General features: G+C 46.4%; 1 protein-coding gene across 1 annotated transcript in view; it reads right to left on the reverse strand.

Annotated features, from left to right (window-relative positions):
• abcf1 (ATP-binding cassette, sub-family F (GCN20), member 1) overlaps positions 1-15,244 on the reverse strand; it is a 112,522-nt gene that overhangs the window by 25,186 nt on the left and 72,092 nt on the right. The window contains exons 8-10 of the mRNA XM_037693217.1: positions 9,548-9,631; positions 9,317-9,441; positions 7,999-8,111 (exon numbers count right to left, since the gene is read on the reverse strand). Of these exons, the coding sequence (XP_037549145.1) occupies positions 7,999-8,111; positions 9,317-9,441; positions 9,548-9,631 (322 nt within the window). The remainder of the gene's footprint in view (positions 1-7,998; positions 8,112-9,316; positions 9,442-9,547; positions 9,632-15,244) is intronic.

Raw genomic sequence — 15,244 nt, forward strand, 5'->3', positions numbered from 1 at the left:
TATCATCCCGAGCTGCACGATCCTCACTCAAGCGGTGTCAACTCGCACTCGTGGGATGAAACAGCCTCCACACATAAGAGCCGGTGTCCTTAATAAGGTTTTTTAAACTCACCGCCGCTCCAAGACATTACTGGTCGCTCACACGGCAGGATGGTAAGTGAAAATAACTCGTTATCATCCCGAGCTGCACGATCCTCACTCAAGCGGTGTCAACTCGCATTCGTGGGATGAAACAGCCTCCACACATAAGAGCCGGTGTCCTTAATAAGGTTTTTTAAACTCACCGCCGCTCCAAGACATTACTAGTCGCTCTCACGGCACGATGGTAAGTGAAAATAACTCATCATCCCGAGCTGCACAATCCTCACTCAAGCGGTGTCAACTCGCACTCGTGGGATGAAACAGCCTCCATCCAACGGCGCTGCGTTGATGTTGGCGCACACACACAGCTGCCCGGCGCTAACCGGCTCACATCGGTATAAATGTGGTCCGCAGGCTGGTTCGAATGGAGGTCCTTCACTCTCACAAGAAGCGACACTCGTCTCAACGAATCAAACGCGGGCAGCCGTCACCCACCGCGTCTCAGCGTTCGGCAGCTCACGGCAGCATAAGTGTGAGGCAGCTGAACGAACCCCGTGATGAGCCCCACCTCCCTCCAGCGCGCGCCCCTCCAGCGAGAGCGGCGCGCGTCCCTCCAGAGAAAACGTGTACTCTCGCGGGGCTAGCAGCCTTCACTTCAACAGCACGGCGTAAATGAAGTCATGCCCTCCGCCTCTCAACGTTCGCACAGCGACGCCAAACGCGCAGCCCCACCGCGTCATCAGCTGTCACACGCTTCGCCTCAGCACAAGCTTCGCCTGGGGTCGCGCAGAAAACATTCCCGCGACGCATGACGGCGGTTGAGGGGCGGACTGCTGACAGCCGTACAAAACGTGACACATCACTTAAACGCACGTTCACGTGCATGGCTAAACATGCTCACCGTTTTTCAGATGGATGGACAGGGTGTTATGCAATGGTTATAAGTTACAGTTTGCAACCCGAACCCCTCCATTCAGAGGAGTTAGAAACGGTCCTGTCATCATCAGACTAAATCTCATCCCTAAATGCAGAAGTCCAAGTGTTTCTGATAAAAAGTAATCTACAGAGTCCCCCAACGGAGAGAAAACACAGGGTTTTATTCACGGATCGGAGGGATGAGACCGTTTTTTGGATCTGTTGTACAACATCCAGAGAACGCATACCGATTATCCCAAAACACAGAGGCGAGAGTTTTTTGTTTTACCTGGATGATCTGCTGCTCCTGTCACTCCAGACAGGAGGCGCTGATGCAGGATCAGGTGTTGACATCACACCTGTTAAATCTGGGCTTCACCATAAATTGGAAGGAAGCTTGATTTTCCCGGCCCAGACAATTGTTTATCTGGGAGTGCAATTAATTCAACCACCATGAAAGCTCGTTTATCACAAACGAAATTCAACACTTTTAAAAGTCAACTCCGCCACGTAAGACCTGGCAAGTGATAACAGCTGTCTCCGTCATGAAGCTGTTGGGAATAATGTCATCAGCTCACACAGTGGTTCCGCTGGGTTTGTTACACATGAGACGCCTCCAGAGGTGGTTTGCGCGTCTGCGTGTGGATCCAGTAAAACAAAAAAACGACGAATGATCATTGTCCCTCCCTCTGTGAGAGCAGGCCCCCGACTCTGGGAAACACTCTGGTTCTGTCAGAGGGAGTTCCCGTCAGCAGTCCCACGTCACACGTGTCAGTCTTCACGGACGCGTCGCTGTCAGGTTTGGGGGGGGGGGGGGGCCATGCCTATCCCAAGCAGTAGGGGCGCTGTGGCCCCACCACACATCAGCCCACATCAATGTTTTTGGAGTGTCGCACAGTGCTGAATGTGATTCAACACTTTGCTCCCGTGCTACAGAATCAACACGTGTTGATTCACACAGACAACATGGTGACCGCTGCGTACATTAACCGCCAGGGGGGCGTGCGTTCAGCCCAGATGTTACACATTGCGCGAAGCTACTGTGTTGGGCTCACCGAAACCTGCTCTCCATAAGAGCAGGTTTACATATCCGGTGTTCTGAACAGAGGGGCAGATGTGATGTCCAGGGGCGGCCCACATCACGTGGACTGGACCCTCCATCCAGACCTGATGTTTCAGATGTGGCAGGAGTTTGGCAAAGCAGCTGTGGACCTGTTTGCGACGCGAGAAAACGCTCAGTGTCAACTATGGTTTTCCCTGAGCCCGCGAGATGATCCACCGCTGGGGGTGGATGCATTTGCTCACAGCCCGTGGCCCAAAACGTTTCTGTACACATTTTCCCCCACCTCCTCTGTTTTTACGGTTCCTGAACCGAGTTCAGGAGGAGGGATTGACAGTTCTCCTGGTAGCTCCCGAGCTCGTGAACGCACCATGGTTCCCAGTCCTGCAACGTCGGTTGTCGGGTCTTCCGTGGAAACTGCCGTAGAGGGAGGATGCTCTCCTTCAAGCAGGAGGAGCGATCAGGAGTTACCCAGAAATAAGTCAGTACCTGTGGGTCTGGCCGCTGAGCGGTCCCGCTCAGAGAGGAGGGTCTCCCTGAGGAGATAGTGTGCACAATTCAAGATTCACGTGCTGCATCTACCACAGCTCTGTAAGTAAGTAAGTAAGTAAGTAAGTAATATTTATTTATATAGCACCTTTCACAGACAATGACATCACAAAGTGCTTCACAAAGTAAAAGTAAATAAAATTTAAATAAAAGCCAGTCTGAATAAATAAGTCTTAAGATCATTTTTGAAAGAGTCAATGGAATCTGAGCAGCGCAGTGACAGAGGGAGAGCGTTCCAAAGCCTGGGGGCCACCACTTGGAATGCTCTGTCTCCACGTGTTTTAAAATAAGTTCTCGGAACTATCAGCAACATTTGATTTGAAGATCTCAAAGTCCTGATGGGACATAGAGGCTTCAAAAGGTCCAGTAAATATTTGGGAGCCTGACCATGAAGTGCCCTAAAAGTTAGAACCAGAATTTTAAAATGACTCCTGAAATGCACAGGGAGCCAATGCAGGGAGGCCAGAACAGGAGTTATGTGAGCTCTTCTGTGGGTTCTAGTTAGCAGCCTCGCTGCAGCATTCTGCACAGATTGGAGGCGAGCTAGGGAAGATTTGTTCAGACCCATTAAAATGCTATTACAGTAATCTAACCGAGATGAAATGAAAGCATGAACAATCATCTCAAGTTCCTTCTGTGATACAATTCCACGTAGTTTAGAAATGTTTCTTAAGTGGAAAAAACAATTTCGAACTAGCAATTTGCAATGACTGTCCAAAGATAAAGAACTATCAAAGACAACACCTAAATTTCTGAGATTATTATTTACCAAAGGATTTAAGAATGTAAGATACTGCCTGATTACTGGGATTTTATCATCAGGGGCAATAATAAGAGTCTCAGTTTTATTTGCATTTAACTGCAGGTAGTTGTCATTCAGCCATGTTTTGATCTCTAACAGACAGTTTCTGAGTTCTGTCAATTTATGGAATTCGGAGGCTCGAAAAGAACAGTATAGCTGAATATCATCAGCATACAGATGGTAGGACACATTAATGTAACGTTTCAAAATAAAACCTAAAGGGCGTAAATACAATGAAAAGAGGACTGGACCCAGAACAGAACCCTGGGGTACCCCACAAGACAGCTGTGCAACATCAGAGTGAACATTATTCATAAAAACAGTAAAAGACCTTTCAGATAAATAAGAAATAAACCAATTTAAAACGGTGCCAGAAATACCAAATAGATCTCTTAGTCTATTGATAAGAACAGTGTGATCCACTGTGTCAAAAGCTGAAGTCAAGTCCAATAAAACCAACACAGTGTAGTTTCCAGAATCAGCTGCCATCAATATGTCACTAGAAACTTTTAAAAGTGCTGTTTCCGTGGAGTGCAATTTGCGAAAACCAGATTGAAAAGAATCCATGATGTCATTTACCTCCAAGAAGCAGTTTAATTGTTGTGCTACAACCTTCTCCAGGATCTTTGATAGAAAGGGAAGTTTGGAGATAGATCTGTAGTTTTCAGGCATCGAAGAATCCAAATTTGGCTTTTTTAGCAAAGGACAGACAATAGCAGTTTTAAAATAGTGTGGGACAGTGCCAGAACAAAGAGAGGAATTTATCACTTGTACAACACTGGGGCCAATACAGGTAAAAATATCTTTAAAAAGCGACGTAGGAAGGACATCAAGGGGACTCGTTGAGAGTGTCATATGACCCATTAAATCTGAGATGTCCTTAATTGAAACTGGGGTAAAAAAGGACCACTTATCAGGGGTCAGTGACAAAGGAGCCAGTAAAAGGGAAGATGAAGGACAAATACTGGCCCTAATGCTGGAAACTTTATCAATAAAATAATTTAAAAACCGATTGCAATCTGCATACGTAAAAGCACTTTGAGACAAGAATGCTGGAGAGACAATGTTCTTGATTGTATCAAATAAAATTTTTGGATTTCGTCCTTTGGAATTGATGAGATTAGTAAAATAACGAGCTCTGGCAGTCTTGAGCATCTCATTTAGAGAGCTGATCAGATCTTTAAGATGTAGTCTATGAACCACCAACCCAGTACGTTTCCACAGACGTTCAGTTTTACGACATGTTCTCCTCAAAGTAAGGATTTCATTGTTGATCCACGGACAGCTAGTACGTTGGACAATGCTTTGTTTCAATGGTGCTATAATGTTCAATATGTCCATACAGTGAGTGTTAAAACAGGAAACAATTGAATCTACGTTCATGATGTCATAATCCAAAGAGGCGGAATCAAATAGAGCAATATACACACTGTACACATCAAAGGGGACGGCTTTTCAGCGCTGGTGTACAGAGAAAGGTTTAGAGGCCACCTCATGCCCATTAGGCGGCGTGTTGTCTTTCTACAACAGCTGATGGATAGGAAGTTGGCATTCAGTACGTTTAAAACGTACGCTGCAGTCATCTCTTCCTGCCACGAAGGGTTCGGAGACAGAATAGCTTTTAATCACCCGCTGATGAAGCGTTTTTTTTCTAAAAGGTGTATAGAGACGCAGGCCTGCTTCACGTCCACTTGCTCCACAGTGGGATTTAACGCTGGTCCTGCGAGCCCTGATCAAAGCTCCATTTGAGCTTCTGGATCAGGTTTTTCACTTAAATTCTTGTCTCTTAAAACAGCCCTGCTGCTGGCTTTAACATCCGCTGAGAGAGTAAGTAATTATCTGCCCTCTCTGTTGCTCCGTCATGCCTTAGAATTCAGGCTGACGGGCAGCTCAGCTGATTTAAGACCAACCCAGCTTTTATGCCTAAAACATCACAAGCTCTTTTTTAAATCATGAGTGATATCGTTGGAGGGGTTCTCCCCCCCCCACAGATCAGAAGAAGAAGCATCTTTTCATCTTCTCTGTCCGGTGCGGGCGTTGACGTGTTACATAGCGCGCACAGCTGCAATGTGTCAAACTCAACAATTGTTTGTGCATTATAGAGATGCATCTGCAGGTCGCCCGTTATCCACCCAGCGCTTGTCACACTGGCTGTGTGAGGCCTTTTCTGAAACCTACAGAGCATCAGATTTAGAGCCTCCTGTCAACCTCAAAGCACACTCCACCAGGGGTATCGCATCTTCGACTGCTCTGCATAATAGTATGTCAACGCGGGACATTTGCACTGCGGCTGCATGGTCAACACCCTGCTCATTTATTCGCTTTTACCTACGTGATGTGACGGCTCGTTCCATGACACATTCTGTTCTTAGTGCTCTAACAGAATGAATATTGTTGTTCTCATGGAACTCTGTTTAAGCTCACTTCTGTCTGCATGCATTACAGTGTGAGATGTGGTTATCAGTCACAAGTTGTGTCTGTGATTTTGGTTCCGTTGTCACTAATCAGTTCATGACTATTGTGACCAATCAGTTCATTTGATCAATAATCAGTTCATTGATATTAATCTGTTTATACTGCTCAGCCATGAACCAGTTGGTTCATGCCCCCCCCCCCTCTTTTCAACATCTTCTTCCCGTTGAAAGTTTTCCGGGGCGTTCATGCTTTGTCAGAACGCATAGTTACACAACATGCGTCTGTGCATGGCACATAATTACGCGATGCGTAGTTATGTACACGGGGAGCTGAGTGACAAGACGTTTTTTTGGGCAAGCTTCCGCTTCTTACTGTGTTCGAATGGACCCAGTGAGGCGAGGACCACATCCGCTTCGCCCTTAACCCATCAGCGACAGCCTTAAAGGGCGAAGCCTATATGACATAGAACGTTGGTTACGTACTGTAACCCCAGATTCTATGAATATAGGCATAGCCCTTTAAGCGTCGGGCCTCACTGGCTCCTAAATGGCTGAAGAAAAAAGCTATTTTGGGAGCCGATTTCCCGCTCTTAACGTAATTTATACGGACCGGGTGGAGCCCACACAGCAGGTGGGCGTGGACTAAATTTTTTCAGTGCTTATGCTACGCATAACGGGATAAACCCATCAGCGACAGCCTTAAAGGGCTACGCCTATATTCATAGAATCTGGGGTTACAGTACGTAACCAACGTTTTTCTTCTCAGCCAAGAAGAAAAACTGATAGGAATTTTTTCGCCTCCAATTCCTACGTGTCCAGTTTCACTACTTTTTGTTTGTCTAAACAGATCTCACTTGTAAATGAGTCTTCTAGGCTCAATGTGACTTATCTGTCTAAATAAAGGTTGAATGAATTAATTAACTTTCACTTTCGCTTTCATCACAGCCAGTGCAGTGAGCAATACTGTGTAGCATATTTTGCTGAACAGAGCATGGTAAGTTTATTTTAACTGACCTGTAAAATAAAATATAAAAATCAACAATAAATTCTCTTCAATCTTCCAACCCGCTTGTCATTAGTTACATGCCTCTCAAGTTAGCAAGCTAACATTTATATAACCTAGCATAAGCTATTGCCTTGTAAAACTTTATTTTGTTTATGTTGTTTTTATAAGCCAGATGTCAAAGACAAATCTCCATTTCATTGAATGCTATGGACAATAACGTTGAATTGATTGATTGATTCAGAACAATGAATCTATTGTATAAGTAAACTATCTCAGTGTTAGTAATGTTATCTTTACACATTGTTTGTCTGAAATCTTTACTTCTCTGCAAAGAAAAAATAAATGTTGCTGCAGTCAATACTAATAATCAGACCTTCACCATCCATGACTGACTGTTTAAACAATGAACAGGAAGGTGGTTCTTTGTTTAATTAATATTTTTGTAACACAATTGATAACTTTATGGTGAATAGTGGAGGATAAAAAATGTGAATGCACATTAGGAAGACTGTTTGACTTTAAGTGTTAAAACAGGTTTTAAAGGAGCTGTTTACTTTGATTATTGGTGGTGGAAAAATATATTTTTTAAATTCAGTCATTATATCAATTATGGAAATTTTGGCTATTGCAATATCAATATTGGAAGGGGAAGAGGAATGCTAATGTCGATAACCAATTAATTGTGCAATCTGTGAAGAGGAACTGAAATATTTTTCTAGTATTATTTCCACTGTAGAGGCAGCACGGTGGCACAACTGGTAGAGCTGCTGCCTCTCAGCGAGCAGGTCCCTGGTTCAAACCCCGGTCCAGGGGCCTTTCTGGGTGGAGTTTGCATGTTCTCTCTGTGCATGCGTGGGTTTTCTCCGGGTGCTCCGGTTTCCTCCCACAGTCCAAAAACATGCATGTTAGGCTGATTGGTAACTCTAAATTGTCCCTAGGTGTGAGTGAGAGAGTGAATGGTTGTTTGTCTCGTGTGTCTCTATGTGGCCCTGTGATGGACTTGCGACCCATCCAGGGTGTACCCCGCCCCTCGCACAGTGATTGCTGGACATGGGCACCAGCGACCCCCGTGACCCAAAATGGAATAAACGGGTAAAGATAATGGATGGATGGATGGATTTCCACTGTACATGATAAACTTGTGTCTTTTAACTCTAATGTTGATACTTACAGCCTGTTTGGTGGATTTGCCACCAGCCTTCAAGTCTTTCAGCTTCTTCTCCTGCTTGTCATACTGTTTCTGCAGCTCTTTTTGCTTCTGTTTGTACATCTTCTTGAAGGTCACTTAAAGAAAACCACAAAAAGACAAAATGCAATTCCACATGCAGTCTTAAAGACATAAAATCCTGGATGACCCTTAATTTTCTGTTTTTAAACCCAGACAAGCATCCAGTTCTAAAGATAAAAACCTACTGTAGATATTTCTGGATATGTCTTTTATCTCCCACATAAAAAAGTTACAAGGACCTTGTTCTTCCACCTGTGTAATATCACTAAAATTAGAAACATCTTATCTAAAAATGATGCAGAAAAACTGGTTCATGCATTTGTCACATCTAGACTGGACTATTGCAATGGTTTATTATCTGGGTGTCCAAATACTTCTTTAAAACATCTTCAGTTGATCCAAAATGCTGTTGCCAGAGTTTTAATGAGAGTTGATAGTAGATATCATATCTCTCCAGTTTTAGCTTCTCTCCATTGGCTCCCTGTCAAATCCAGAATAGAATTCAAAATCTTACTTCTAACCTACAAAGCTCTCAACAACCTAGCTCCATCTTATATTACAGATCTTATTGTTCCATATTTTCCTAACAGAACACTTCACCATCAGACTGCAGGTTTACTTATGCAAGGGCTGAATATTATTCTGTGGTGGCCAAGGCCACCATTGGCCACCCCCTGGCTCATCCACTGCACCTGGTGGTGGATATTGCTCCCTCCACTCTCCAGGATCTATCACTCTGCGCTGCCTCAGACAAGTATAAATACCCTCAACCCCCCATTCTTCTCCACAGTGTAACTCCTTACACACTTGTATATCTTGCATCTAAAACTTTAAGGCTCTCTGTTCAATTCCAGTCCAGAAAAACACTCATTTCCAAAACTACAAACATTCACTATTTAAATCCCTCAGTGATGGGGGACATAGGCATCCCGGTACTGCTTGAATAGTTTTTAGTTTAAAAAACAGAAAGTATTAATTTCTTTGTAAGTGAGCAACCTCATTTCACCTGCTGTATATTATCACAGGGTTAATGAAATGCTTCATTAATAATTGACATCTCTACAACTTGCCAAAGTCACTCGAAATTAGACATAACCCACAAATTTAGATGAAAACTCCATATTTGCCTTCAGTTTGATTATAAACGTTTGCTCAGACTGGTCTCCAAGCCTTTTTCTATTTTATCTAAAAGTCAGCTGTAAAATGAAAAGCAGAAAAATGTCTAATTTAAAACATAAAACAATGCTAAACCAATACTCACAATAGTTTCCTCTGTAGTAGTATAGTTTTTGGTTGTCTAGATGGATGATATCTGTACACACATCGTCAAGAAAACTCTGGTCATGGGAAACTATCAGGAGGGTTTTCTTCCAACCTTGAAGGTAGCTGTAAGTAGAAAAGAGGTTCATTAAAAAACAAAACAAAAAAAAGTCATCTGACGTTTACAGTTTAAAAAAAATTCCACAATCTGAGACATTCAACGACTTCATACTTATTGAGCCAGATCACAGCATTTAGATCCAGGTGGTTGGTGGGCTCGTCCAGCATCAGTAGAGTGGGCTCCATGAACAGGGCTCTACAGGAACACAAAGAACCAGTTAAAATAAAGAAACTGCATTTTCTGCTGGAGTGCAGAGAGAATGCCGAGCGCTCAGTGGCATAGCTAAAATGTACTGAAGTGGCAGAAATATTTAAAGAGTTGAACTTTTAGCAAAACCATCAATAAAACAAACAAAGCGATAAAATTGAATAAATCTCAACTTGCTGACAAGACAAGAGCAGGATGGAGGAAATACAAAGGAACTACACTTGTTAAAAAGGTCACGTGACTGCATTACAAAGATAACAGCATCAAATCAAATAACAGAACTGGGAGAACGAGCTCAATGCCCCCCCTCCTCAGGCCTCATATATTATCGTAAGCCCGGGAATAAAAGTGAGTTTTTAAACGAGACTTAATAAAGACAGTGAGGGAGGGGGCCTGCCTGACATGCAGTGGTAACTCATCCCACAGTCTTGGACCTGCAACAGAGAAGGGCCCGGTCACCTCTGAGTTTAATGTGTGCCTGGAACCAGTAAAAGCATCTGGTCTGCTGACCTCCGAGCGCTGGGGGACATATGGCTGCAGCAGATCAGTGAGATAAGAGGAGGCAGAACTGTTCAGATTTAAAAACATACAGAATGATTTCAAAATGAATTTGGAGGTGAACTGGGAGCCAGTGCAGGGAAGTCAATAACGGAAAAATGTGCTGTCCTCTCCTGCCCACAGCCCACAGCTGTCATACATGTTGGACTAGAGGAAATCACGGGGCCTCAACATGCTAAACATGACACTGCTCATTACCACGTGCAGTGTTTCTCCTAGGTCAATGGCAGGGTGCTCATGCCATTGTGGATATTTCTCGACGGGTGTGGGGGGAGGAGAGACGGACACAAGTCTGTGTTGTGTGCCTGTATATTAGTGCTGACAGTTCCTTAGATAGAGAACTTTACTAATTGGCTTTTATATATGTGAATGTTCCTGTAAAGTGCCCTGAGACAACTTTGTTGTGATTTGGCGCTATATAAATAAACTCCCCTCCCTGGGCTGCCACCTTACTGTGGTGGAGGGGTTTGAGTGTCCCAATGATCCTAGGAGCTATGCTGTCAGGGGCTTTATGCCCCTAGTAGGGTCACCCATGGCAGACAGGTCCTAGGTGAGGGACCAGACAAAGTGCAGCCCAAAGACCCCGATGTTGACACAAATAAATGGACCTAGTGTTCCCTTGCCCGGACGTGGGTCACCGGGGCCCCACTCTGGAGCCAGGCCTGGAGGTGGGGCACGCGGGCGAGTGCCTGGTGGTCGGGCTTTTACCCATGGAGCTCGGCCAGGCAAAGCCCGAAGAGGAGACGTGGGTCCCCCTTCCCATGGGCTCACCACCTGTGGGAGGGGCCAAAGGGGTCGGGTGCAATGTGGGATGGGTGGTGGCCGAGGGCGGGGACCCTGGCGGTCTGATCCTCGGCTACAGAAGCTGGCTATTGGGACGTGGAATGTCACCTCACTGGTGGAGAAGGAGCCTGAGCTGGTGTGTGAGGCTGAGAGGTTCCGGCTAGAAATAGTCGGACTCACCTCTACGCATGGCTCGGGCTCTGGAACCAGTTTCCTTGAGAGGGGCTGGACACTCTTCCACTCTGGAGTTGCCCCTGGTGAGAGGCGCCGAGCAAGCGTGGGCGTACTTATTGCCCCCCAACTTGGTGCCTGTGTATTGGGGTTCACCCCAGTGAATGAGAGGGTGGCCTCCCTCCGCCTACGTGTGGGGGGACGGGTTCTGACTGTCGTTTGTGCTTATGCACCAAACGGCAGTTCAGATTATCCACCCTTTCTGGAGTCCTTGGAGTGGGTACTGGAAAGTGCACCTTCTGGGGACTCCCTTGTTCTGCAGAGGGACTTAAATGCTCATGTAGGCAATGACAGTGAGACCTGGAAGGGTGTGGTTGAGAGGAACGGCCCCCTGAGCTGAACCAGAGTGGTGTTCTGTTGTTGGACTTCTGTGCTCGTCATGGATTGTCAATAACGAACACCTTGTTCAAGCATAAGGGTGTCCATATGTGCTCTTGGCACCAGGACACCCTAGGCCGCAGTTCGATGATCGACTTTGTCATCGTCTCATCTGATCTGCGGCCACCTGTCTTGGACACTCGTGTGAAGAGAGGGGCGGAGCTGTCAACTGATCACTACCTGGTGATGAGTTGGCTCCGATGGTGGGGGAGGATGCCGGTCAGACCTGGCAGACCCAAACGTATTGTGAGGGTTTGCTGGGAACGTCTGGCAGTCTCCTGTGAGACCGAGTTTCAACTCCCACCTCCGGAAGAACTTTGAACATGTTCCGAGGGAGGTGGGGGACATTGAGTCTGAGTGGACCATGTTTCGTGCCTCTATTGTCGAATCGGCTTACCAGAGCTGCGGCCGCAAGGTTGTCGGTGCCTGTCGCAGCGGCAACCCTCGAACCCGATGGTGGACACCGTCGGTGAGGGATGCTGTCAGGCTGAAGAAGGAGTCCTATCGGGCCTTTTTGGCCTGTGGGACCCCGGAAGCAGCTGATGGGTACCGGCAGTCCAAGCGACATGCGGCTCGGGTGGTTGCTGAGGCAAAAACTCGGGCATGGGAGGAGTTCGGAGAGGCCATGGAGAACGACTTCCGCACGGCTTCGAGACGATTCTGGTCCACCATCCGGCGTCTCAGGGGGGGAAAGCGGTACGCCACCAACACTGTTTATAGTGGGAGTGGTGTGCTACTGACCTCAACTCGGGATGTTGTGGGTCAGTGGGCGGAATACTTTGAAGACCTCCTCAATCCCACCGGCACGTCTTCCACTGAGGAAGTGGAGCCTGGGGACTCTGGGTCGGGCCCTCCAATCTCTGGTGCTGAGGTCACCGAGGTGGTTAAAAAGCTCCTCGGTGGTAGGGCCCCAGGGGTGGATGAGATTCGCCCAGAGTTCCTTAAGGCTCTGGATGTTGTAGGGTTGTGTTGGCTTACGCGACTCTGCAATATTGCGTGGACATCGGGGGAAGTTCCCCTGGATTGGCAGACTGGGGTGGTGGTCCCCCTATTCAAAAAGGGGGACCGTAGAGTGTGTTCCAACTACAGGGGAATCACGCTCTTAAGCCTCCCTGGTAAGGTCTATTCGGGGGTTCTGGAGAGGAGGGTCCGGTTTTCGTCCTGGCTGTGGAACACTGGACCAGCTCTACACTCTCAGCAGGGTCCTGGAGGGTGCATGGGAGTTTGCCCAACCAGTCTACATGTGCTTTGTGGACTTGGAGAAGGCGTTCGACCGCGTCCCTTGGGGGGCCCTGGTACTCTGAGAGTATGGGGTACCGGGCCCTTTGATATGGGCTGTTAGGTCCCTGTATGACCGGTGTCAGAGCCTGGTCCGCATCGCCGGCAGTAAGTCGGGCTTGTTCCCGATGAGAGTTGGACTCTGCCAAGGTTGCCCTTTGTCACCGATTCTGTTCATAACTTTTATGGACAGAATTTCTAGGCGCAGCCAAGGTGTTGAGGGGATCCGTTTTGGTGGCCTTAGGATTGCGTCTCTGCTTTTTGCAGATGATGTGGTCTTATTGGCTTCATCAGATCGTGATCTACAGCTTTCGCTGGAGCGGTTCGCAGCCGAATGCGACGCGGCCGGGATGAAGATCAGTTCCTCCAAATCCGAGGCCATGGTCTTGAGCCGGAAAAGGGTAGAGTGCCCTCTCCGGGTCAGGGAGGAAGTCCTACCCCAAGTGGAGGAGTTCAAGTATCTTGGGGTCTTGTTCACGAATGAGGGAAAAATGGAGCGTGAGATCGATAGGCGGATAGGTGCAGCGTCTGCAGTGAAGCGGGCGCTGTACAGGTCTGTCGTGGTGAAGAGAGAGCTGAGTCAAAAGGCGAAGCTCTCAATTTACCGATCGATCTACGTTCCCACCCTCATCTATGGTCACGAGCTTTGGGTTGTGACCGAAAGAATGAGATCTAAGATACAAGCGGCCGAAATGAATTTTCTCCGCAGGGTGTCTGGGCTCTCCCTTAGAGACAGGGTGAGAAGCTCGATCATCCGGGAGGAACTCAGAGTAGAGCCGCTGCTTCTCCACGTCAAGAGGAGCCAGTTGAGGTGGCTTGGGCATCTGTTTAGGATGCCTTCTGGACGCCTCCCTGGTGAGGTGTTCCGGACACGTCCCACCGGAAGGAGGCCCAGAGGAAGACCCAGGACACGCTGGAGGGACTATGTTTCTCGGCTGGCCTGGGAACGCCTCGGGATTCCCCCGGAAGAGCTGGCCCAAGTGGCTGGGGAGAGGGAAGTCTGGGCCTCCCTACTTAGGCTGCTACCCCCGCGACTCGACCCCGGATAAGCGGAAGAAAATGGATGGATGGATGGATGGATGGATAAATAAACTGAATTGAATTGTCGGCAGGGTGGTGGTGGTGGAGGGGGAGTTGAGGGTGAAGAATCATTTTGGTAGGCAGAGCGCTCGGTTCTTTTTTTATATTAGACAAACATAAATGCAGATGTGAAATCCATTTTCTTCCAACTAAGACTCATTGCCAAAGTGAAGTCTTGTCTCCCTTTCAGAGACTGTGAAAAGGTGATTCACACTTTTATTAGCTCTCGTTTGGACCACAGTAATGCTCTGTATGTTGGTTTAGATAAATCATCTCTGCATCTCTTACAGAACGCAGCAGGTCGTCTTTTAACAGCAACTAAAAATATGAACACATAACCCCAGTCTTGGCTTCCTGCCCACTTCAGGATTGATTTTAAGATTTTGTTGCTTGTTTTTAAATCTTTAACGGTCTGGCCCCGTCTTATTTATGTGATCTTATTAACATCTACACTCCAGTAAGAGCACTCCTGTCTACCAACCAGTTCCTCTTAGATGTCCCCAAATCCAAACTGAAGTCCAGAAGTGATCAGACTTTTGTGGTTGATGCTCCAAAACTGTGGAACAGTTTACTTGATCATTTAAAGACCGCTCAGACTTTTAAATCTTTGCTCAAAACTCATCTGTTTTCCTTAGCGTTTGATGCATGAGAACCAGTTTTACCTGATTTTGATTGTTTTTTTATTTCATTATTAACCTTTTTGTTCTTCATCAGTGGTACAAGATGTATTCATCTATTGTTCTTATTGATTTCTCATGCTGCTGTGTTCATACCCATCTGCTCACACAGACTCATGTTCAGGCTGCTGTTGTTACGCTGTATTGTTCTGCATTATTAGTGTTTGGCGTCCATCTTAGTTTATATCTTAGATCCTTATTTACTGCTTCTTTTTACACTTTATATTTTTGCTGTTGTTGGATGTAACTGAGACCCTGTGTACATAGTGGCGTTCCACCTCATGTACCACGTGGTAAGAACAACAATAAACTTACTTGAACTTGAATTTTAATTTGACTAAATGGTAAAGCACTTTGGTTGTTTTTATGTGCTATATAAATAGACATTGACAGGACGGGGCGCCCTCCTTGGATAACGGCAGCAGAAACACTGACGTGTGTTCGATGTTTTCTGTTGAAAGACCAAGTTAGCTGACTGAAGAGGGGTCGAGAAATGTACACTGCAGGGTCAAAGGGATAGTGAATTTAGGGTTGGAGGATGGGCTTAAATTACTCAAAACTTCAGATGATAAATTATCTGTGCAACCAGCTCAGAGATGCAGGAAGCTCTGGGGCT

Source organism: Nematolebias whitei, chromosome 19 (assembly GCF_014905685.2).
Source record: "Nematolebias whitei isolate Nwh7 chromosome 19, NemWhi1, whole genome shotgun sequence".
NCBI lineage: Eukaryota > Metazoa > Chordata > Actinopteri > Cyprinodontiformes > Rivulidae > Nematolebias > Nematolebias whitei.